The 26,177-nt window shown below is 41.2% G+C and overlaps 1 protein-coding gene across 6 annotated transcripts in view; it reads left to right on the top strand.

The window, feature by feature from the left end:
- The window catches only part of SPNS2 (SPNS lysolipid transporter 2, sphingosine-1-phosphate), a 124,396-nt gene that overhangs the window by 62,622 nt on the left and 35,597 nt on the right, over positions 1-26,177 (top strand). For 4 of the 6 annotated variants that reach the window (XM_085240782.1, XM_085240778.1, XM_085240779.1 and 1 more), the window contains exons 4-9: positions 11,632-11,783; positions 13,865-13,931; positions 16,691-16,833; positions 17,962-18,114; positions 19,707-19,896; positions 25,634-25,699. In XM_085240782.1, coding sequence (XP_085096908.1) covers positions 11,632-11,783; positions 13,865-13,931; positions 16,691-16,833; positions 17,962-18,114; positions 19,707-19,896; positions 25,634-25,699 — 771 coding nt within the window. Of the gene's footprint in view, positions 1-11,631; positions 11,784-13,864; positions 13,932-16,690; positions 16,834-17,961; positions 18,115-19,706; positions 19,897-24,000; positions 25,602-25,633; positions 25,700-26,177 lie in introns of those variants that run through there. The other 2 variants (XM_085240784.1, XM_085240780.1) reach the window with 2 other exon arrangements.

Below are 26,177 nucleotides of genomic sequence, written 5' to 3'. Positions count from 1 at the left end.
TTGCAGCAGAAGTTGTGACCTGAGCAACACAAACCATTCCTGATGCAGTGCAGCACCACTGCATGCTGTACTTCAGCGCTGGGGCAGTCTGAGTCAAACACCATCAGAAAGCAGAAAGGTCTGGATGGCACTGTGTGATCCTGTTTATTTGGAAATAGGCTTCCCAGAAAATGGACTATTGAGAGTATGCAGATGATGCCACATTGGTAGGGTGGAATATATCCTCTCTTTCTTCACTGGAGTGTTCAAATATGGGTCTGGGGAAATATTACTGTTTGGTTAAGGATGTAAGCTGACATGCACTTAGTGTGGATGTAAATGAGGCAGTTTATGGCTAGTGTTATTTAAGCTTTTGACTTGGAAAGAAGCATGATGCTTCAGGAGATTTTGATTAATGATGTCTCACAGACAAAGAAAATAATTAATTCAATCCAGTTTTAGCTCATTAGGGGGCCTGGAAACAAAACCAGTCTTTGTATTACCAGGACCTTGGTGGGTCTTGAAACTTGTGCGTATTGTCCTCAAAAACAGGATGCAGAAGAGAGAGAAAGTGTTGTTCAGCTGTTTTAGCTTGTATTCCAATGCAAATAAATGGGTTTGGGCCTTTTTTTTTTGGTTGAGCTCTTCATTGCCTGTGGAGCTGTAGGAAACATAAGTGATTCTTCAGTGGTCCACAAGGTCTGTGGCCTCCTGGGTCATGTATCAAGGCTGAAAAGAGGACATTATATTACTTATATTAATCTCTCTAGACTGAGTCTGTTTTGCTTGTGACAGTAAGTAATGAGTGATCTCCCTGTCCTTATCTCAACACTTGAGCCCTTTCCATCCTATTTTCTTCCCCTCTTTCTTTGAGGAGGGGCAGTGGAGAGCAGCACGGTGGAGGGGAGTTGCCCATCAGGGTGAGACAACCACCAGGTGCTCAGTCAGTCTTTTGAAGTGTTGGCATATCTTTTGAAATGCATGACTTTTGAATGCCACACAAAACACTGGATTTGCAATTCAGATAACAAGGAATTAGGCTACTAATCTCAGAGCCAAGTAATTGGTTTTGAGTGGGAAATCCCCAAGAATGGTGCTGATCATCATGTCTGAGTGCCACTGATGCAGTCTCACGAGAAGACAGTGACATAACATATAGATGCATTTAATATAGTTAAATGGGATTGTCATTTTGTCAAATAGGCTTGCTTTAGGGAATGAAATGAAGCTACAACATGACAAAACCTTGCCAATAGATGATGCTTCAAGAAGCAATGCAACAACCTTTCAAAGATCGTGAATAAGAAGAAAAGTAGATGGGAGAAATTCTTTTCTCTGGAAATCTGATGCTAAAAATGAGATCTCAGATGTAGTCCAAACATATTGGAAGGTCAGCCGTTCTCACAGTGTTTTGTGCTGTTTTCTGGATCTTGATTGAGTCAGCAAGGCAGGGAGGTGTGAAAAAAGAAAGCAAGAACTAAAATTCTCTACAGAGTTTGAAATGATTCCAGTGGTTTTCCAGCAAAGTTGCCTACGAGGTTTGCCTTACTGGAATATTAAACTTTCATCGTGTGCAAAGTAAAATATGCTATGAGTCAGTGCCACAAACAGTACAGGTAAAAGTGCTGGGGCTGCAACTTCATTTGAGGTAATTTGATTTAAACCTTGAGTTATTCCATCGCAATATATCCTTTATTGACTTATCAAAAATCATTCTACTCTTGAAAATACATACAGTTAAACACAATATCCATGTGTGGTGGCTCAGTCAGTTCACTGATGCTTTTTTCAAAGAGCGCTGAAAAATTGTAGTTTCTGGAGTTGTCTCAAGGAGAGGAACGTGGTGTTCTGCTCTCCAAGAATCAGACCTATCTGTTGGATTTGACTAAATTTCTACTTAAAAACTGATCCAAACCAGAAGCAATGTATCTTTGAGCTCAAACAGTCCACCAGGCTAATGTGGTTAGAGCTCCAAAGTTTCTGGAGGTGTCACTGAGGCCAAAGATGTTGTTAGTTATTTGCCAATGCCCATAACTTACTGTTCTGAAAATTCGGGTGTTTGTTGCCTGGATTCAGTCTTTGCTTGTCACTCATCCTGTGGCAGCTCCTGCTGCTTGTGAATATCTTTAGTTTTGTGTATTCCGGATAATATTCCAGCTGCTGATATTGGAAAATTTGTGTCTCGAGAGCCTTGCATCTTTTCCACTGTTGCAAAGCCAAGGTGCATGGTGATAAAGGCTAATGCCAGAGATATTTGCTGCAAGTGCCTCTTTAGTGTGCCTCACACCACAGTTCTGGGATGAACAGTAGCAGTTTGCTTCTGACCCAGGACTGCTGAAGTTTCTCAGGGGAGGAGTTTTGGAAGATGTATCCTGGCCAGTCTGCGTGCAGTGGTTTTGTAAGATGGATCAATGACCACTATTCAGCCATCTGAAATGTTACAGGCTCCTCTTTTTGTGTCTGACAGCAGATCCACAAGGATGAAAAGAAGTGCTCTAATTCAGTGTTCAAGCTAGCACAGGCAACACGGGGCTCTTTATGATGCCTGTGATTTCTTTGAAAACATCAACCCTTTTCTTTGAGGTCTGCTTTATAGGAATCTGTGCATGCAGCACTGGCTGGCGTTCTAGTGCATAAGCAAGCTGATCTGTTACATTCCTTCCAAACACATTCCAGGCTTCTGTCTTTAATGCAGTATTAATGACCAAGAAACTTAATTGAGAAGAACACAAATCCCAACATTTGAGTGTCATGTAATGTTTTTGCATTAGAGGCAGGTCAATCAGATGAAAAGGCTTCCAATTAGTAAGCTGAAATCCGGCTTACTGAGGCTGTTGTCAGAACCTGGCAGCGATACTTCATCACCCAGTATCTTGTAATTACATTACTTAATTGGATAGAGAATGGGATTCAAGCTTACTCTTTTTATTTTTTTCCTACCTGGAAAGTTACAGAAAAGTCTTTCAAGACTGCCATAAGTCTGAAGGGAGGGCAGTAGTGGAAAGTTGGATTTCAGAGACTGCAAGTTTAATGCAGGAAGGGAAATTTCATGCACAAACTTTGTAATTAACAAAGAAAATCTTGGCCCTGATTTCTATATCCATGGAACACGTGGCAGCTCCCTGCTGGCTCTGGGAAGCACTGTGGGAGTCTTGCTACTTCCAGGGTGGTTATGTTTTTGTTTTTCTCCAGGGTGCTTAATTAGGTGCTTCACTTTAGAGCCTACCTGTAGGTATCCAGTTGTTAAACACTTCAGTTCCTGATTGCAGGGTGTGAGAAGGGAAAATGGAATATCTTACAGTCTTTATTGGTTATTTTTACATACTAAATAATAATATAAATCTCATAAAATAAGGACACTTTAATCAGCCAGCATCTCAAGTACATTTCCAAATAAAACTCTCCACATTTAATTAAGCGTGCCTGAACAGGCCGCCTGGGAGGACTGAAGCCATTAACAAATACCAAAGACAGTTAAAACAACAACAACAACAAAGAAAGGTGAGTGGACTTTGCTTCATTCCCCTTGCAGTTCTATATTTAAATATGTATTTAGCTCTCTTTCTCCTTGCTGGAGTGTCCGTTGTCCTCCTTGTGGACCCTGAGCACCAGCTGAATTTTCATGATAGGAAGTTGTTCAAAGGTAAGGTGAACAGAGCTGAGGGTTGATGGACTGCTGGGTGTATCTAAAATGAGCTGAAGTTTTGAAGTGTTTGACACTTCATGCTTTGAAAGAATCAGATCTGCTTTGGAAGCTAATCCCTATGGATGCGGACAGCTTACGTTTGCTAAAATGCTCCTTCCTCAGGAGCTGTGCTCTGTTATTACTGTTCCCTGTCCAATGTGCTGTATAATGAATATCATCCTTTACACCAGTGTTAAACTGCTTGGTCAAACTTTGAAGTATGCAGAGGTACCAGGGCTTTCAGTGTCAGACTTTCAAGTACTGGAAGGTCCTTATTGCAGCAAGCTTGGCTGAAGTAGATGCTATTCAAGGAGAAAATAGAAAAGCCTCAAGAACAATTTTGACTTGAACCTGAGATAGTGTATACTCTTGAAATCAAGTGTGTTTAGAAAAACCTTGAGGACCTTTATTACTGTATCTAAAAGCTATTTTACAAAGCTTTGATGAACCTTCATCCTTTGGAAAGCAGCTTTGCAAATTCTTGCTGTTTTTTTTCTGTGTTATCAAACAGTACTGAGGAATGCATAGCTCCCTGGGGAGGCTCTGCCTGCTGTGTTGCTTTACTTTCAGAGCATTTTATCAAAGACTCAATCCAACTCAGAGCTGCAGCGAGAAATGCTGAATAGGACGTAAAACACCAGCATTCGTGCATAAATGAGGATGAGGCTGCATGGCCTCCCAGACCTATCTTGCCCTGCAGTTGGAGACAGCGTAAAGCTAAATGTTCTTGTAAACCTTTTCAAGATATCACATAGCCTCAGATACAGAGAAGAAAAGGTTCTGAGGTGGTCTTATCAGTGTGTATCAATATCTTACAGGAGGCAGTGAGAGTAGAGCAGACCCTTCTCTGTGATGCTCAGTGAAAAGATGAGGCAGTGGGCACAAAATACAGAAAAGTCCATTTAAACGTAAGAAGAGACATTTTTACATTGAAGATGGTGAAGTACAGTAACAGATTGCCCAGAGAGGCTATATCTTATCCATCCTTCGAGACAGTCAAAACTATACTGAAGAAGGTCCTGAACTTTGCCTTGCAGTTGACCACTGTCAAGCAGAGGACGATCTCCAGAAGTCCCTTCCAGCTTCAGCTAACCTCTGATTCTGTGACATGTGCAGAGGAGAGTAGTGTGGAAATGATGATGAAAGATGGACTTGGTCTCAAGAGTTCAGTTTGAGAGGAGGAAACTGCAGAACCTAATTCCAGTACAAGTTATAGAAATGTTATGTGCAGGAGTGACTTGAAAGGCAGTTGTGATTAGGAAGGGATGGGAAGAGAAAAGTAACTATATGTAAGTGATGACACGTGCTATGAAGGAAAGAAAGGGGACGCTAAGCTCAATAACTTTTCTGCAATGGCCAAAAGGCCAAACAACCAGCAACTGTGGTGTATATCCTGCAAGCTTCCTTGCCAGCATGACTCATGTGTGATAAGGGAAGAAGTCATGATGGAGGTGAGAAGAGTAGTTTATAGTTTTGTTTTCCAGGCAGGTAATCATGAACTCCTAAGGAAAAAAAAGCTGGAGTGCTAATAGCTCACACCACTGCATCAAAGCTGACCAACCTGTCACCAACCAGGCTTCAGCCAGGCATGCATTCTGGGCTACGCCATATCTGTGCCACATAACCTTTTGGTTGTGTAGAATGGATGTGTAAAATCCTGAAAACAATGCTTACCCAACCTACTGGAGGGAAATACGTTGGAAACACCAGTGAAACATCTCAGTGAACATTTTTGCCCCATGGTTTTCTGGGGCAATACCTTATGGTGTTTTGTTTTTTCTACTGACTGTCCTCATGAGGGACTAATTAGGATTACGTGTAAATAATGGTGGATACTTATCTTCTCTTGTTCCTGAGCAATAAGACACCAGAGGGCCAACATTTCACATGAATAATCAGTTACTTAAAAATCTGGGCTGGACTTAACAGAAAAAAACATGCTCTTCAGCACTGGTACAAAAAAAAATCAACAAAAAAACCCACAAATACTGAATCTGCAGCCCATCTCTAGCTTTTCATAATTCTCTTTTAATTAACAGAGAGTAGGGACCATTCACACATGAGAAGATAGGCTATGTGACTTTGCTGTCTGTCTCCAGATGTGACACGCCATTCCTACCCAGTGCTTGGACGCAGGCAAGTTTCCACCATGGGAAGCCAGGTGCTTTTCTTGCACGTACTCAGAATTTATGAAATATTAGGGGCACACAGAGTAGGAGATGATTTTAGGCTTATCTCTTGTGCTGTAATCTTTGTCATCCCTGAAGCACAGAATGGAATTCAAAACATCATCATCATTTAACATGGTCTTGTCTTCCATGACACATCAATGTTCCTGTTCGACTGGAGACTTTCAGATTCTTAAAGGTGACTGTCATTGCTGTAAAGGCTAAGAGAAATGGAGTGTTTGGTGTTTAAGCAAATATGTCACCTGCATTTGTAATTTCATTCAATTGCTCAGCTCTTCTGGTAACTCTCAGGTAATGAGCTGGAGTAAATAGAGAGTTTACAGGATCCACTGCTCTTAGTCACAACACCGATACTGAGAAATGTATTCCTGTAGGATTTTTTTTTGCATTGTGAATTATGTCTTTGCATACCTGTGGTAAGGGTGTGGTGTGTCCTCTTTAACCTCTTACACCCTGCAAAATTCTGATATGCAGAACCACAGAACGGCCAGAGTTGGAAGGGACCTCAAGGATCATGAATCTCCAACCCCCTGCCACATGCAGGGCCACCAACCTCCCCATTTCATACCAGACCAGGCTGCTCAGGCCCCATCCAACCTGGCCTTGAACACCTCCAGGGATGGACGGGGCATCCACAGCCTCTCTGGGCAGCTGTTCCAGCACCTCACCACTCTCAATGAAATGCAGGAGGAAGTGCTGTTTGCCTGGCTGGAAAATAAGGGCTTTGCTTGGGAAGGGCAAATGCTGGCACATCACTGCAGCTGTCTGCCAAAAAGGTCACTGCTGTCCAGCCCCTGAAGAAGCATTTGAGCTCTGTGGGCTTTCCTTGGTCAGCTGCCCCCTGCAGTGTATCAGATTTATCTGTCTGCAGTTGATTTGACTGGTCACTGGGGACTGCTGTGGTACCCTGGGTTTGTCAGTGCAACACCCTGCCAGCCACAGAAATACAAGAGTGTGACTGCATTACAGTTCAGCTGAGTTTGTTCTTCAAACTCACAGAAATAAAATCAATCCAGATGCTTTCTCCTTAGTTTATTGCCTTTCCACACTACTAACCTAGGCTTTATGTAACAATCCTAACTCCATAGCAGCATGGAAGGCTTTCCTTATGCGTCTTCTTTGCACGGATGCAAAGCCTGATCTATACCCTTGCTTTTTGCATTATATTTATATAATATTAAAAAAAAAAAAAGAAGTATTGCAAGCCTAAGCAGTTCAAGTATGGAATTTCGTGTTCCAAAGTCATTAGAGAAGTCAAATGCAGAATCTGTAGGAGGTCAGCTCAGTATCCTTGTGTAGGAGAAGATTGCAGATGCAGATGCTGTAGCTGCAAAGCGGAGCCTTCATTTAGACCAGCAGCATCAGTTCCAAACATGGCTTGCACTGGTGCTGTGCATTCATACCAGTAACTTGCACCAGGTTGGCTCTATCTGTGTGATCTTACTGCTCCTTGTGTCCCTAATCTGAATGAAGCACGTACTCAGCTAGTTTGATGAGGTCCTTACAAGCTACTTCACAAGCAAATACTAATACATAGTGAGCTAAGCTTAAGGATCATGTGATTCTTTAGATGGCAAATCTGGTGGCTCAGAGTCGTACACATATTTGGCAGATTATCGGTTTATCACTCGTGGCTAATCTTCTAGAGAAGTGTGGCTTAATTCCTTTTGTTAACTAATTAAAAAAAAAAAAAGTTAAAGCTGCATTTAGACTATTAAGACATACATTACTCACTCAGTGGTCTGTGCAATCGGTATGAATGTATAATTAGTAACTCTGTCTAAATATGAAAGATAGTCACGTGTCTTAAGCCATCAAACATTGACGTGGGCTTGGGATTCAGAGTCAAGTCAATATGAAAATGTGAATATAAACCAAGCCATGCTTTTCAAAGTAAATTTTCCAGCCTTAGACCTACCTGACTCATGTCTCAGCAGCCCGCTCGTGGCACACACAGGTTGATAAGAGTCTCAGAGCACCTTTGCAACCAAAATTGCCCTTAGAACTCATAGCATGGCATGGACCAGGTGTCCCTAAGACAACCGACCTGGGAGCCCGCATGCAGCAGGGCTGTGCTTGTCTTCCTCTTTGGAGCATGCAATTCTGATGTGTTATCCAAAGTAAAAGCATAAATAAATTGTTTGATGTAATAATTATGTTTCAAAACCTTTATTTACTAGCGTTGACCTAGAGAAAAAGGCACAGAAGTCTCAAGGCTGCTGATCTTAAGCTATGGAAATGGAATAAGCACAGGTGCTGAAAGCTAAGGCTTTTTCAATTTTCATGCCTGAGTGAGAAGTGTTTGCTCAGATGAACGAATTACAGAAGAGCTCCAAAGTAATGCAGAAAGGAGTGAGGTTCTTCAGTATATACCAATTTCTGCTTGGGAGCAGTGAAATTCAGCCAGCAGTGCCCTGTCTCAGCTGCCTGTGCTGCTCTTGAGGGCAGACAATGTGGAGAAGAATTTGGCTGGTGTCAGCCCTTTTTGTCTCACTAAATTGCTGAGAGTCCCCGGGTAAGCAAAGAGGGTAAAGCATGTGGGGGAGATTGTAATGCAGAGGAAATGGTAGAAGTGTTCTGCTCCAGCTATGGAGAACAGAGCTTCCTGTGTGAGTAATACCTGACGTCCCCATTTGTTTGTGGCAGTTGTAATATTCACATACAAAAAGAGAGAGAAACATGTGTTTTGGGTGTATGGGTCTATAAATACACACACACAAAATAGCAATTGTTTATATTGCATACATGCTGGTTTGGGGATCAGTTTCTGAGTGGTTTGTGGTATGGCAGTGGCTCAAATGAGTAGCAGTGTAAGAATTTAGGAGTTGTTTTTTTGTTTGTATTTTCTTTTCCTATGTGAAAAATGGAAAGATTAGGAATCTCTTTGAAAGGAGCACTTTCTGTCTGCAGGAGATACCCAGTCCTTGTTCAGAGATGACAAAACTTAAGTTTGTCTGATTTATTGGAGATGGAATACTGAGGGCTCAGGCTTACTGAAATGAATTACTGCATAACTCTGTTCTCTAAGTACCAAGCAAATGTGTGCTAGGCAAAAATCCAGAGATCTCCCAGTGAGATAAGAAGAAGCATTGGCTCTGGAGTCTTACAGCACTCTAAAACAAGGCGCAACACAGAACTGATAATTTATAATTCCTTAATATCATTTTAGATTTTTAACTTTGTGCCTCATCATTACGTGTGAACAGCTGCACTATCCATTTTTATATCCATAGATACATAAACTCAGAATGGAGATAGCATCCATGTCTTTATGTAGATTTTACTTTTATAAGATTGCTTTCGTTGCAGTCTCAAGTCAGAATCTCATGACTTTAATTTGGATATCTGCTCTTCAGAGAATAGTTAAGATATTTGGAGCACATAAGCATGGAATAAGCAGAGAGGGTGAATGGAGGAGGAATGAGGGGAGAGGAGCAAATACATCCCTTTTTGCAGATGATTCCATTGATTCAGAACTCTGATTTGGTGCTGCTGATGGAACCAAGTGCCTCTTTGCCACCGTAGGAAATCTTCCCACAATGTTCTGGCTTTAAGAAGATTTGAAAAGAAGCTTTTAACAGCATTATTTGGGGGAGATCTCTGTCCAGTGCATTCCCTGGGAGTGATCCTGGCTGGTGAGCCCAAACCTGGGGCATTTTTATGTAGGCATTTCAGATTGGAGGAACATCCAGTGTTTTAAATTTGCCATTCTACAGGTGTAACTGGTGCTGTCTGTGTACCCATTCCGGGTCTGACAGATGACAGCTTTGCCTGTCACACACTTGTGATCCAGGTTTGAATCTCTTAGGAAACCAAAAACAGCCGCCAGATCCCCCTGCTTTCTAATTCTGCATGACTAAAGTCATTCAGCCTGTTACAAATACTGCTGCTCATTCCAAACACACCAGGTACCTGTGCACATATCGTTGTCAGCGTATTTCTGCAGCAATGTGCAGTGGTTTAGCGTTGGGCAACTGGCACAAATTAAAAAGCTTGAGTCACAGTCTTGCCTTTTCTGCATACACCCACGTGTATCTGTTACATCCGTGCTGCCTATGGGAGGAATGTGAATTGCAGCAGCACTGCAAACGCCCTGCCAGCAAACAAGGAACTTGCACACACTCAGAAAATGGGTATCGGTGCAAAATCTGCGTCAGAAGAAGAGGAAGCGAGGAGCACACCGAATCATTTGTTTGATGTGGCTCTAGGGGTCACTAAGAGACATTTTTCAACCAGGGGATTACTGTGCAGACAGCAATGAAAATATGTCAGTAGTAAATGTTGGTGTGCTTTGTGACTGAGGCGTGCATCTTGATGTTTGGGTAACATTTTGCATATTTGTGAATGAAAGCCCTGTGTTCTGGCTCAGTTTTTGCCCACAAGGCACAAAATCAGTCATTTTCCTGCAATTCAACTGTAATTGCTCATTGTTCTTAAAGTACTTTCATGTTTAAGGACATCTCATAATCCCCACTGTTCTTTGCAAATGATCTATAGAATAATACCAATTAGTTGAGGATTTTTAGTGACTGCACGTGTAGAAATGGGTTCCCTGCACATCGTTTTCTGTGATGGAGTGTCGTGTAATTTCTGCACCTGCAATTAGCTGATTGTAGCCTAAGCTGCTTATATCTCTAAGAACTTTGATAGTGCTCATGTATCAGGGCATCATGTTTCATGTATTTGGGCATCAAAATACTGTGCCCCATGCCTCCAAACAGCAGCACACAGAAAATTGCAAGTGTCTCAGAAGAGGATGGCTTGAAAATCAGATCCCTGCACTTTATAGAACTGTTGGCTGAAGCGGGTGACAGGCCACAAAGAAAATTCTATTAGATGAGCAGTTCCCTTTTGTCCATTTAAAAAAGACCGTGTTGTACTGAACACGAAGTCCCTCCCCTTGTTCTGATGGGTTATCATTTATCTGGAAGAGCAAATAATTCTTTGGGCAGCTTAATGGTTTTGGAGCCCGCTCAGCTGCCTTCTGTGACACTGAATCTTTCACCTGCTGGCAATAAATGCTGAGCACGCTGATGTTCCAGTGCTCAGGTGGTCCAGGGAAAGCTCCTGTCTTATCTCTTCATAACTGTGTGCAGCTCAGCTTGGATTGTAACCTGAGGTTTCTCAGAAATGTTCAGAGCTGGCTTAGTCTGTCTTCCTGCTGCAAGGTGAGGATTTATGCTTTTCACAAGGAAAACAGAGAGTGGTGCTTAGCAGCAAATCCTCCCTCCTTCCAAAGCTTCTAATCGAGGAAAAAATCAAGAGTTTGGGGTATTGCAGGTTCAACTCCTTCACAGCTTTGAAGAGCCTCCAGAATCTCTCCGGATCTTGTGCCCTGGCATGTTGGAGGCTGTGGGTGTGCTTGCAGGTATTGCCTGTCCCAGAGCCCAGGAGCAGGATTTGTTACGTTCAGCTGCCTCCCCACGTCTTGCTCTGTGCAGGCAGAGGTGGCACTTAGACTTAACATCCTGAGAACGAACTGAGAGTCTTCCTGTCTTAGAATGTCTTAGAATATTGAGTGTGATGGGACCACTATGTATTATTGCTGCTTTTATTTCACGCCTATAAATGTTCACAAAAAATATAAAATATAATCCCTTTCCTCCTCAATAAGACACAAATGAAAAGAATCTGAGGTTTTAAACAATGTGTACAAGTGTGTCACTTTCCAGGTGCATGGACTTCTATCTCCATAACTGGGCAACTTTCACTGCTCTCTGTCCTGAATTCAAAAATATAAGGAGAGACATTCTAAGGTGTTCTATTTTCTTTTTTCAGTATTTCTGGCTTCTTGTGCTCTCACGGGGTTTGGTCGGCATTGGTGAAGCAAGTTACTCAACCATAGCTCCAACCATCATAGGAGACCTTTTCAACAAAAACACCAGGACCCTTATGCTGTCTGTTTTCTACTTTGCAATTCCTCTTGGCAGGTAAGTGACACAAGGCTTTTTTTCATCTGTTTTTGATTTAAAGTTAGCTCACACAAGTCTTCTATTGCCAGAGATGATGGTAATTCTGTCTTTGGTTGGAATGCTTTAGACAGGAAAATATTGTCAGCCATGACTACTTCGTTGCATTTGATTCCTTTTCTATCCTTGTTACTTATTCATGTGTGAAATAAGTGGGAAGTACTGTTTTTTACAGCAATTAGGTGAAAATATTTTAGCTGACTTTCCTATCAATTTGAATAAAATCATATTTGTTCTGAATTATTGCTTCAGTTCATCTGAGTTCAAGGCCTCTGTTAGTCAGTGTCTTTCAGGTTGCTGTGAAATCAAGAGCTCGTAAGACACAGGACTGTGTTTTCAAAAGTGAGCAAATGGATACCTGCTTCTGTGTGAAGATCTAAATATCTGTGATTTCAAGAGGAGTGTGCTTCATTAACACAAGCTATTTTAGTTTAAGCTCAAATTCTGCACAGCCCTGAGTTTTGCCAGTCTGAGTTTGTAAAGTGTGACTAAGCCAGCCTTGCTAGTTGTAAGAGCAGTGGCCAGTCAATTTTAGTGCTGTTGCCAGTGACACAGCAATTAAGAGAAATTCTTAAATCTAGTATGGACAAGGCTGAAAAGAGAAAATGTAGTGATTGTTCACACTTCTGCGCAGAGCAGAGGAGCACAGCCAAGACCATAGATGCCTGATGGAGCCACAGACAAGCTCAGATTTGGAGTAATTATTTCTTGGCACTTTCTTTCAATTGACTTCCCTTATCCGCCCAATGCAGTATCTGATTGTTGGGACAGGAGGGATTCTGTGATTTTTATTTATTTTTTAAATACTGGCTGGCCTGCTATTGGGAGGTTTGGAGGCAGAGTGGTTTCACACAGTTTGCAACTCGATTCCCAGAGGTGAACAGCTTCCTGTGCAGAAGTGGCATCACGTGTTCATTTCCAGTAGGGAAAACCTGGGCAACGGTTTAATCCCATCAGTTCAGGGAAAAATATATTTAGGGTGGTGCATTTACAAGTCAGAGCAATTAGTCTTGCGATAAAACTCACAAACATCCTTTTGTTCTTGAGGAAAAAGAGATAGCCAAGACATAAACTGATGAAAAGAATATTTTCCCAAGCAGGGAAATACCAGGGATGCCAAATATTTACATTGAGAATTCAGTGAGCTCTGGCTAGCAAGAAATGACAAATATTCATCTCTTAAGCTCCAAATATCGAATGGAGGCTTGGATCCATGGTTTGATTTTAGTAAATGTATTGATTTCTGTAAACAGCAGTTTTGGACACATTATAGATGGCAACTTCCAAAACTTCGCAGACTGTTCAGTAAAGGCCTGTGATTGCTGACATCTGCCTTTCAGTAGCCCTAGAAACTTTTAGCCAAGGCAGTCACAGCAACAGATGCGGCAGTTTTGAAGGAATGATATCCATTTGTGTTCCATTGACTTTTAGAGAAACTTGGTTTCATTCACCTCTACCCAGTCCCTTGTGAGCCACCTTCTGTTACCACAGCATCATTCTTAGCATGGAGCTAAAGGTTCTCTTGCTCCTTTATCTTCAGACTGATCTGATTTTCTCCCATCTGACTGTCTTGCATATTCCTCTTAGTTTTTCTTCTAAGTGTATAAAAAATGCTTACTTCATGGGTACTTTGCACCAAGTACTATTAAATGACAAGAAAAAAATTTAGTGTTAGGATATGATGTGTCCTTCAAGGGCACTTCTTAACTGAAAGCCTGAATGTAAAATTATAAGTATTCATAGTAGTGCACAGAAAGGAATGATGTACAAATTGAATTATGAAATAAATTCTTTTTGAGCCTTTTTGAGGGGATTGAAAGGTCAGTTATGAACTTGAGATCAGTGCCTGAATTTCCATGAGATTTCAGCTTTTTTAGACTGAGGTGCTGAGAAGAGTTATATTCCCTCTGTCCCTTCCTGCAGCAGAAGAGAGACAAGCAAACACAATTGATTGTGACTGTTTTTATCTTTTTTTAAGAACAACCATGACTGTGGTACTCTTTTAAAACTCTGACCAACTCTTTTCTGTATTTTACTTGCAGTGGCTTGGGATACATCACTGGATCAAGTGTGAAGCAGGTTGCTGGAGACTGGCACTGGGCGTTGCGGGTAAGCCAGTCTCTTGGCATGACATTCCTGTGTAGGTATCCCTTGTTAAACTCATGATCTGGAGCAGCCACAAGAAAAAATACTAGTTGGGATTTTGTTTTTTCAAAATCCGTTAGCTCTTCATTGATCAAAATAGCTTGAAATTCAAGATGTTCCCAGAAATGCAACAACCTTTATTTTTGCTTTTAAAACCACAACTTTAATTCTTCTTCCTCAGTAAAATTATAGATTGCCAGCACGCTGAATCAACATTCAATAAGCACTAGCCTGGCCTTGGGGAACCTTTGTCCCAGTTTACAGAGAGATTTATTAAGTCTTACATATCAATTTTGATAATATCTTAATAACAGTTGTATCAATTAATCAGGGTTAGTTCTATCACACATGTCCTCAACCTTCTATTATTTATGCTAAAGGAGGGGAGATTATATCTGTGGTTATTAAGTGCATAGTAGAGGTATTTTCTAAGCAAGTGAGAAAGGAATTGTTTTTGGCTCATTGTACTTGTTTTTCTCCCCACCTGGGAGCAAGAATTTTCCAATCACTCTAGTATTAATCAACCATGATTTCTTGATGAAGATGGGGAGATGAGGCATTGGCCTTAAATCAACTCCACAGTCTTTCTGTCCACTGCTGTCAAGAAACTCTGAGAATGGCTTCCTGCTTTGAGGAAAAAACACTTTGTTCCAGTTTCCGCCTGTTTTTCTGCCCCGAGACAGTCAGCTTCCTTCTATTTTAACCTCTTGGGACCTTGATAAATGTGTTGAAAAGATAATACACTCCTATCACATACTCACAAACAGATCCTGCACACAAAGATGTCTTGAAAGAGCTGACAGGAAGTGGCCCAGCAAAACTGTTCTCTGACCTTTGTCAGTTTGGCTGGCACGTGCCCCAGTGAGTTGCATTCTCTGACTTTGGCACTTCATGTAGATGATGAATCTCATGAACCTCAGGCTGATAGCATTTATAACAGCAGGTGATGAAATACAGAATTCCCATCTCAAGCAAATGTTACTTTCTGTGACACGTTCCATTGCCTCCCAAGCAAGGGTAAGCAAAGCCAGGAAAGCCACTGTGAATAGTTCATCTGCACCTAGGAGAGTGGGGAGTAGTTTCCAACTGTGAACCTGAGCTGAAAAAAAATTAGGTTTGATAGCCTAAAGTTTTGTACCAAGAGAGTGCCTGCCTCATTCCATAGCAGAAATGATTGAAAGTTAAAATAAACTTTTGTGTAAAGGGTCAGCACAAGGAAAGAGAATCTCCAAAATCCCTCATTCTGGTCAGTGGGTGTTAATGAAATTGCACTGTTGACCACTGTGTATCTGTCAGTAAAACTGAAATGTTTCGTGTATGCCAAGAAGTCATCAGTAGTGTCTTTCTCTTCAGTTGAAATTTCCATAGTTATCCTGAGAAATCCAGGCTGTCTGCAAGGCCGTGCCCTTATGGGGTTGTGATTTCCACTATAAATGGCACACGGATGCACAATTCCTGAGTGTGCAAAATCATGGGAACCTATAAGACAAGCTGCACACATCCATGATGGTTGCTTGGGATAGGATTGCATAGTTCTTTTAGTCAAACAACACAAGTAAGCTTCCTGACATCAGCATAAAACAATCTCTGTCCCTTTGGCAATCATTGTACTCTTGCACGATGTGGTAGATTCCTCAAAGCAGTGCTTTCCTCTGTAATGTCCTGTGGCCTCCAAGTCTGAGGGAGATAAGGAATAATCTGTGTATCAGCGAACTGGAGAAGACAGAAGGACACTAAGGCAAGTGACAGCTTTGTCTCTGGATCCAGCAGTAATGTCACTGTTTTACTGGAGCATTACTGAGTACTGATGGATATTGTCTTGTCAGAGGAGTGAGCCTTCAGATAAAAATCCTGACTTTCCATCAGGATGATTTTTGTTTTCTGTTAGCTTCCCTGGAAGAGCTTCCCTGGTTTTGTCTTCTTTAGATATATAATATCATCCTATATGTAAAGATCATTCTCAGGTCATTATTGGAAGCATATTTTTTGGAACAGGAATTTTATTTTGAAAGGGACATGTATGGAGGAGATGATAGCTCAGTGAAAATTCCATGTTTCTGTTTTTCCAACAAATTGTCAATTTCAAAACAAGAATCACATTCATTGTAAAACATGTGAAGTGTTTGCATTTTTGTTTAGTGATTGAGAGAAAGGATTGGAAACTAGGAAACCTAACCCTTGAATGTGTCATTTTCCTAACCTCAGGCTTGACTTTTCAATGATTCTTAGTCTGCTGCTCACTGAGGTAGTCACTGAAAGTTGCCTGATAATGTGAAACCATTGCAGGGCAGAGGAACATGGCAGGAATGCATGTCAAGCAAGGATTTTCACAGGCAACACGCTTCCCACAACCAGAAATCTTTCACTTGGCCTTATTGACTTGAAAAGGCTTCTACGTTCTCCCAGAAATTAGTTGGTCTCGTAGTCTATCAGGTTTCCAAAGAGTTCAACATAATTCAGAATGTCGGTACATTAATAACACGGATAAATGGACGACCTTAATCAGGGTATTCTCAAAGCTTCATGCTTGCAGAGTGGGATAAGAGAGTCCAGGGAATGACAGGGAGAAAGGAAAGGAACAGATGCCTCAGTGTGCTCACAGATTCTGACTGGCTGTAAAGAACTGGGGTGCTGAAATGAAACTAATGTAATCTGTTTCTTACTGACTAGTCAAAGCAAACACTGCTGGCTTCCTGTGCTAATTCCCTGTTTCTTTCCTGCAGGTATCTCCACTCTTAGGAATGATAACAGGCACACTCATCTTGATATTTGTACCTGCTGCTAAAAGAGGAAATGTTGAACAACTTGGGGGACAGCTGAAGGCTCGGACCTCATGGCTAAGAGACATGAAGGCACTGATTAGAAAGTAAGGGCACTCTGCTAAAGCATGCTTTGCCTCTACTGCTTAATCTAAACATCACGTGGCCTGTACTTCTTAACACTGTGAGCCTGAAAAATGCCAACATGCAAGAAATTGCAGAAAATTTGATCTGTTCACTAGATGTTGACTGTGCTGATAAAGGTGGATTCCAGCTTTTGCTGTAACATTTCTAAAATTCACATCTTAGAGTCTGCTTTGTTTGGCTCATCTTTCAGTCTGATTAAGGCTTTTGAAGTATAGAAATTGCTGTGTTCCTGTAGCAATTGTAGTGCCACTGTTGTTCAAATGTTTCTTTTTATTCTTTGAAAGAGCTACTCTGCCATGTGAAAGAAAGTTCAATGCCAAAACAGCTTAAGGGGAGAAAATACACAAAAGCTTGTACTAAATGGCAAGTTTAAATATATATGTTTACATAACCAGATGTGAGTGAATACATGTGCACACAATGTGGTTGGGTGCTTGTACATTTGCATAAAAGATAACACACTTATGAGCACTTAAGTAGCTGCCCTTACTTTCAGCATGCTTGCTGGTAATGTGCAAATACTTGCATGCATGAATTCAGAGTTACATTGGAATTCTGATGGGAAACTTGTGGTGTCTTTCATTTTTCTTAGAACTGCTGGCTATGATATCTTCCTGGTATTGCCAGACAGTATAAAAGGAGTATGGAAAGTGATAATTAATTTATCAATATTTCTATATTACTTATTTTGGTGATTTATCCAAGTAGTAATCTTAAATAACATGAATGGGGAGGGAGTGATGGAACTTATAGTTCAAGTCCACAGTGATGTTATGGTGATAGCTCTGTATTTCACACATCATGTCTTAGTGATTTACTGATCTTCTCCTGAAAGGGTCCCCTGAAAAGTGGTCCCTTTGAAGCACCCCTGAAGAGTTAAGCACATTATTATCAATAGAACATGATGTATGAATTCCCTGCCTCTTATTCACCATTCCTTCATACCTCGTGCTAACTCTGTCCCTTGGCAGAGGTGGGTAATAATGGGGAAACTCTGTGTCTTGTCACAGTGGCACACTTTCCTGGTGCCCTTGCTCTTTCAGTTTTCCTTCTAAACCTTCTCTTGGTTTTGCCTCATGTCTCCACAGCCGCAGCTATGTCTTCTCATCATTGGCCACCTCAGCTGTTTCCTTTGCCACTGGGGCACTGGGCATGTGGATCCCTCTCTACCTTCACAGAGCACAAGTTGTGCAGAAGACAGCAGAGACTTGCATCTCACAGCCCTGTGGCACCAAGGATAGGTGAGATTCATGCACACTGCTTTAAAAAGGAAGGAGAGAGAGTGGGGGCTTGTTTACCAGAGGAAATAGGCAATTCTCATGGAGTCAAGTTACTAGAATGTCTGTAATTTCCTGTAGATCCTTGCAACAATGATAGGAAATGCTGGGTTTGTAAACCGAGTTTTATTTCTCTCCTTTTCTTCATTGCATGAAGTCATGAAGTCGAACCAAAGGAGAAGTGATGACCTCAGCTCAGTCTTAGTTCCCAGACTATAGTACAGAAGTAGAAAAGACAGCTGTTTTTGGCTTAGGAGAGGGATGGAGGACTGAGAGGATGAGGTCTCTTAAGACCCACACTGTTTTCTGGAATAGCAGCAGAATCAGTTGGCAGGTTGGGGTAGCCAGAGTGGTGGCTATAATTCAAGACTTGGGCTAGTTCCCCTAAAGGCTGCAAGAACTGACCCTAAAGGTTTTTATTTCAGTCGGAGGGAGGACCTCACTGTGTTTCATTGCTCTGTAAACTACTGAGTACGCTGAGTTTTGCTGAAGTGTCATGCAAAGATCTGGGACGCTTTGGTCTGGATTGCTTGATGTTACCCAGTGGTGTTTTTTCCCAGTTATATAACATAGCTTACAGTGCATAAGCTGTGAAAAGTAATTCATTGTTTTGTGCCTTACCATGGTAGCACAAAACGTAAAACCCTAAAAAAGTTTTTACCCTAGTGAATAAAAGATATGAAAAATTGCCTTTTGCCAGCTCTTTTAAGATTGGGAGGGAAAAATAACGTTGGGAAAACCTTGCTCTAGCTGACACAATCTCATCACAAGTAAACTGCTTAATGGTTTGAAGTAGCATTGAGTAGTGCACCCAGCAGGCAGCCTTACTGTATTCTGAAAAATGCAGCAAGCAGAAAATACAGCTCCAGTCAGACTGCCCATCTGCTGTTTACAAAGTCAAGTTTTCCACTCCTTGACGACACCTATATTTTGAGCTACCCTGGAGCTACTTCAATGTAATTGCCAAAGACTCTGTTATCTGAGTCATACACGTACAATACAGCGAATCCTTGACAGCTACTGCTCTTAAATTTAAATAAACACATTTTGTGTATGTATTATAACGGCGGAATAATCTAATCAGCCTTCTTTGAAGTAGACTGACAGATGTTAGAAAGTTGAAATATGTTGAAAGTCACTGTTATTTGGTTTCTTGTTAGGATTTTTTTCCCTTAAGCTTCCTAGTGTCTACTCTGTCCATGCTTTCCCTTACGTGATCAGGTTATTGCTCCATTTTGTTTGTTCATAATTAGCAGTACAAAGTACTTCATAGGGAATTATAAGGAAAGAAGCAGTATGAGCCCTATGCATCTGTGTGTTGATCAATGCCTTTGTACAAGGCTGAATTTCATCTGCTGTTTCCTGTAATTTCTAGAAAGGTGCTGAAAGCACGAACCCTCGGGAGGTAGCTAATTTATTTTATCTGAAACTTGCAAAAACAATGTCCAGATTTCCATCAGTCAGTTTATCCTAATAATCTGTTCATAGATCATGTCCATCTGGGGGGGAAAATATTTAGAAAAATAACCGACTTTTTGTTTTGTTTTGTTTAATAGCTTGATCTTCGGAGCAATCACATGCTTCACTGGTTTCCTGGGTGTAATCACAGGGGCTGGGGCAACCAAATGGTGTCGGTTAAAAACCCAGCGAGCTGATCCTCTTGTCTGTGCTGTTGGCATGCTAGGATCAGCCATCTTCATCTGTCTGATCTTTGTTGCTGCCAAGAGCAGCATTGTGGGAGCCTATGTAAGTATAATCCTTTGCATATGCCAGTCTCTTATTCTCTCAGTCAGACACCTTAGGTTGTGTGCATTGTTCCCTGCAGGAGTATTGAGAAGCTGATCTTGTTTTTCCCAATTTCTTCATTTTGCCCCTTGGCATATTAGTGCTATCTAGGAGGTGCTTGGGAGGAAAATGGAATTTCATTCCATTCACTGTCATCAGAATTTAGAACGGGGCATTTAATTCCTGCATGGAAACCCACTGCTCTGTGCCTTTGGGCTCTTCTAAACTGTACCTCCATCCATACCTCAATTGTTCTTGCCTAATATTTCAGTACAGAAAAAAATTGGCAGCTTCCCTTACAATTAAGGGTATTGTAGCAGCAGTGATATCAAATCACAATTATGGTATGACTTGTCTGTGGGCAAGCTTTTGGCTACCTGTAAGTACCATTAATTTCCATAGCTAAATAGCTTGCTACACACCAACAGTAATTACCATGTTAGTTTGATTTGTTGTTATCTGTATTAGCTATTAGCATAGCACCTGAAACTCCTCATCACAGCCCAGGAGTACACAATACTTGCTGCTGCACAAATGCAGATTAAAAAAAAGTTCTCTCCCAGAGTATTTATCATCTTAGTATGTAAAAAGACATCAGATTGATTCAGAGAAATGTTTTGAAGGGAAAAGGAAAAATTCAGGATAATGTTTGATAATACAAAGAGTAGAGATTCAATCTCAGGTTCTCTTTCAGTGTTGTAGAGAGAAGCTTTGAAGGGACAGCCTGGGATGATTTGAGAAGTGGGATAATTTCTGAAAGTCCACCTCTAGTTTCCACACAGCAGTGCACACTTCACCAAGCAAAGAGAAGTCATTTACAGTCAAACAAACCATCTACTGCAATTCCTTGCCTCTCTGTTTCTAGTTCTAGTGCAGCCTTAGTTATTTTCCAGGTATTTCAGCAATTGCCATAAAAGAGAACACAAGAAGAAAGAATGGAAATTTGAAAACATTAAGGCGAATCCAAGAATGCTTACTCTGGCTATTTAGAAAATGTCAGAAGGAGATTCTGGACCTGTAGCTCATGACTAGAACTAACCTTTGATCCAATGATTAGCAGAAAAATGGCCATCACAGACAACCTGTAAAAGGCTGTTACTGGCTGGCAAAACATCAGCCAGCCCTCCTTTCATTCTCAGCTGTCTCCAAAAGAAAAGATCTGTCAGAACCCTCAGCCTGCCCCTCCCCTCTGCCTCTCTGTAGTCAGACCTGTGATTTTCTCCGTTGTCAGACCTGATGACAGACATGTTCATTTGTGGTGTTTAGTCTCTTTATGTAGAAAGTCCTCCCTTTTTTAAACTGGAAATACTGTTTTCAAAAAGTATGCAATGAAAGGTGGCTATTGGTCTCATTTTTTATTATTATTTTTTTTTATCTCTAGACAGCAGCTTTTCAGCTTCCATATTTCAATGTGGTAATATTCTGCATCCTGTAAATATATAAATGTAGATGGTATTATTTAGCCAAGTCTTAGAAACATTTTATTTTATGATGCATGAGCAGTAAATCTAATAAAGAGTCAATGATGTGCAGAGGAAGTAATGCCTCCATGTAGCGGGGTCATAAAGAATATAAGCCTATTTGCTGATGCTGTTAGGCTGATACACACATTTGTTGCAGGTAACACTGCCTCTCTGCAGCCCTTAATATTCTTTCTCTGCTGCTGGAAAAGTAATGCATGTATAACAGTTAAGAGAGTCTAGTTAAAGCACCAAGTGGGGAATCGAGATCCGAACTCTCTTTATAAATTCTGCATGTGACACTGGACCTGTTATTTGACTTTATTTTGCCTTTTCATTCCATTTTTCACCCCACTGAGAGAACAGGTCTGTTTTGGAGCCACCAATGCCTTGTAACACAAGGTATTGCCATGGCTGTGCTATGTATCAGTGAAGTGACTCTTCAAGGCAAGATTCAAACATGAGCCCTTGTTTTTCCTTGCTGTGCAATGCTGTTATGATCTTACAGACTTCAAGAGTGTTTAATTACCTTTTATTTCACTTGAAGACCTGTTCTGCAGAGTTGTGTGGTGTAGCAGTGTCTCTACAGTACTGTGGAGCAGGTTGTCAGTGTTCTTAACTCATCCAGTCTTTTCGTATGAGTCTAGTAAACTACTGGCAGTAGTAGAGTGCTTGGAGTAAAAAAACATTCTGTGTCATTTAGCTGCCCAGACTTTTGTATTTCTATCTTTTACTATCTTTGCTGTGTAGTCCAGTCAGTTCTTACTCTGTTTTCCTTGCAGCGTGTGTATTTATGTGTTGTATTCCAGCTCCTTAAAACAGCTATTTGTAAATTTTTAGGTCTCACTCTGAAATATGTACTCTTTGAAATGTTGACTTTCAAACCTCTCTCTTGAAAGCCATTAGCTGTGTGGCATCACTGTATCACACTACTCAGACATTTCAACGGTCTTTTTTATCCTGTTTTAAATCTCCAAGTGATTAGAGAGGGACGTTTTGCCTTCCTTTGACATTGTTCCAACTTTCTGTTGTACCTCAATTTCAGTATCTTTCTCAATTCCACAAAGTCATTTCACAATCTGTCAGAGACATCTGCCAAGCTAAGTCCTTGCAGTAGAGTTTTTAGAGCATCAGCTCCAGGAGCTTTCTCTTGATGTGGTGACACATCTATATTGCCCAGTGATGAGATGGAGTTAGGCTTGCTTCAAATTCAAAAGTACACGAGGACTTCCTACCCACCATTTCAAGGAGAAATTCAAATAGTGAAGATTGAGACAGATGCATGCTTTGCAAATAGCCAGGGAGGGGGTTTCTAACCTACTTCAGTCTTGCTGCAAGAACTGCTGGTGTGACAGCTCTGAAACCTACTTTACTTATCATTTTTTGAAATCAGGATTTGCTAACTCTGATCACATAAACAGAAAGACCCCAGGGAGACTGAACTTATATTGGCTCATCAAAGATGAACAACTGCACACCACATGGAGATGGTGAGAGATGATACAACAGAGCTGGACTCAGGAAAGGATGTATCTCTCAAGCCGGTATCTCAGTGGTAAAAGAGAATTCTAAAAATGTGTGAGGAGTCAATTTCAGGTGAAAATTTCAGGAATTATGATCTGTTCTAGAGGCTGTCCTATTTGCAGTAAGCATCCCTAGAGCCTTTCTTCAGCAGAAATGGCACACATCCCTCTTTGCAGTGGATGAACTCATTTTTACAAACCCTCATTAGCAGCTGGGGTTTTTTTAGTGCCACTGTCTTTTCTCCTACTTTTTGGTCTTCATTTTGTTCCTCTTTTTCTTTAATCCACATGAGATGTGTTTCACAGAAACATGTTGGGTGAAATATACATTGAATAATTTAAGTCCGTTGCTCTGAAATTTATAACATTTCAGTGATTCATAAGACTCATGCTGAATTCCCACAGAAGGGAAAAGTTTTACTTGCTGTGTGTAACAGTTACTGTGCGTGTGTGTAACTTATATCATCTTAAGGCAAGCAGTTGCCTGTTTCCAATATTTTTTGAACAGGCAGGGCATATTGATGCCAGAATCGAGATAGCATCTTTCTCAAGCTCAATTTAATCTACCCAGTTGCTGAATTCCAGCAACAGTAGCTGCAGAGCTGCAAGAGGGCAGATTTCAGTGCAGGTCAAGAGAGCTCACCTGGGGAACTCCTATGCCCTTCCTGCATAGCACACAGCTTCAGTTTCTGTCAGTACCTCATTCGTGGGATCTGTCTTAGCTCAGCAGCTGTAATTCCCAGGGAGAACCTTTCAGAGCACACCAGTGGGTAGTGGGAAAATGGAAAGAGAAGATTTCCTAGCTCACCAGCTGGACTGTAAAGACTGGCTCCGGCACCATCACAGAGGAAACAGATCCAGTCACAGTAAGAGGGAATAGGAAGGGGGGATGTATGGGAAACAAAAATAATTTTAGAAACAAATAGAGGAAGCTTTCTGTAGGTGAATGCGTAAGTCGTTCTATATAAAGCAAACTGTTCCTGGCAATGACATGAGGGATGGAGGGGTTTAGGTAATCTTAACTGGTGGGGGGGAAAAGCAATTGCTGAAGTCACATCAAAACCATATCTTCCTCTTCCCAGCCCAGACTAATCCTGTGCAAGCAACTGGGAGTGGCAGAGCCTGGCAAAGCTCACAGGACAGCCACAAAATGGTACACATCTGAATGCTTTCATCAGAGCTGCACTGTGTGTTTTGTTCCATTGATGTTTTGTACCATACTCAGCGGAACATAAGGCTGTTAAAAGGGAAACGTTCAGTAACCCAAATCCAAAGCTCCATAGCTGTTAATCTCCAGTTCCCAGTAGGGGTTCCAGGTGTAGCGTTTTCTCTCTGGATCCTCCCCTCACCCCTCTTCCCCACAGAAGTCTCTGTGTGTGTTGGCTGGGCAGAAACAGCCTTTGGAGGAGATGTGGTAAAGGGTTTTGATAGCTTTCTTCATGGATAGGGTCAAGGGAGCTGGTTCTTGTGAGTCTGATTGTTTAAGTTGTGTTTCATCTGTGTGTTCTCCTCTTCAGAATATATAAAGGATGGAAACACTGTGTGTGGAAGATGTTCTCTTTATTTCCTTGTCTGTTGAACTTACTTTTCTTTGTTAAATTGTTAACCTACAGCATTAAAGCAAAAGATTCATGATTCGAATATGGGGATAGAACTTTTTGATGGAGTCTGTTTCATTTGAAGCTGTGTCACCTTTGTTCCATTGAACTCAGTTTGCTGAACATATATTTTAATATTGAGGCCAGGTTAAATTTGTTTCTCCTGATGATGATCACTTCCAGTTCTTCACCTGCTGTAACTGTTTGCAGAACCATTTAGTGAACTGCATCAGGGAACTGATTTATTCAAAGCCCCTCTTTTCCTGTCTCCCCTATGGTAAATAGATTCTTTACCCCACCTGTTTCTGATCTCAATCCCTGCTTGGCTTCGTTGTGCACAACAGAAAAGGCTGTTTGAGGATGGCAGTAAGTGAGGAAGGAGTGCTGGAGGTGCACAGGGTATGTGATGACTGTTGATACCACACCAGCTCAGAAGAAGCTCTCATCTCACTATCTGCTCAGGACTTTCAGTGTAGCTTGTTGACTCTCTCCACAGCATCAAGAATTGCAGTTCACTGTGAGACACTGATGTTGCAAACTCCATACCTAGGCCTTTTCTTGTGTGCACAGGTATTACTAACATAAAGCTTGTTAGAGAGGCTAGACTTAAGTTCTTCTCAAAAAGGGCAACAATATGCTAGCAGGAGAGGGTGGGATCCCTGCAGTCAGTGGGCAGAGGATCTCATTTAGTTTGCTATAGAGTCTAAGACATAGCTTGATGAAAATGATTGTCTTGAGCAGCTGTGGATTTTTTTGTCTTTTCTAACTGGCTTTTTGAATGATTGAAATGTGGAAGTCCAGGGCTGTCTCTTAAGGTTGGCTTGTCATGTTCATCTGTTACCAGAGGTATCTGTCTTTTATTTATCTGTTTTAGAGATCATAAACAGTTGACACTAATGAAATTACAGGCCAGCCCTCTCAGAGCTCAAATAAACATCTGTAGATTTCTAACACTCAGGATAAACCACAACAGTGGCCAGAAGTCTATCATATACAGAAGAATCCTTTGAGTAGGTTTCAGACAAATAAGCAACAAAGGGAAGTTTGTGACAGGTTATTTTTCCCTTAAATGTCAAGTGAATAAATCTTCTCCTTTTTGTGTGTTTTGTTACAACAGATTTGCATTTTTATCGGAGAAACTCTTCTGTTTTCAAACTGGGCTATCACAGCAGACATACTAATGGTGAGTGCACTTTGGAATAGCATCCTTCTCTTCTGTGAGCCAGAGCAGTTTGTCAGCTTGCAAGAACAACCTGTGGTTTAAATCTTCTTCCAAATACCTAGTCCCTAGTTCAACCTATTCTGTTTTGCTTTGTTTGTTTATTTGCTGAAAAATAAATGGAGAGAAAGATAAAGCATTTCTTCTTTTGCTTTGTTCTGAGCACCAAGGTGAGGCTTTGTCCAAAAAAGGACACCAGTACTGGATTCAACTAGTTTCCCCAAGTTGTAAGAATTTGCACAAAACTGTTCATTAAAGAATTCAGCCAGCATTTCCTAATAGTCAGCACATTAGTGAATTTTGTTATCAATAATCCAGCTTTGTTCTGTAATAGGAAATCCTTCCCTCCCTCCCTCCTCTGACCACAAAGACAGCCAGCTACCTCTCTCTATGGCTCAGTTCCAGCAAACCTACCATTCAACACGTACACAATAGAAAACCA

Source organism: Meleagris gallopavo, chromosome 21 (genome assembly GCF_905368555.1).
Source record: "Meleagris gallopavo chromosome 21, MGAL_WU_HG_1.1, whole genome shotgun sequence".
Lineage (NCBI taxonomy): Eukaryota > Metazoa > Chordata > Aves > Galliformes > Phasianidae > Meleagris > Meleagris gallopavo.
Note: the sequence above shows the minus strand (reverse complement) of the source record. Positions and strands in the feature narration are given on the sequence as shown.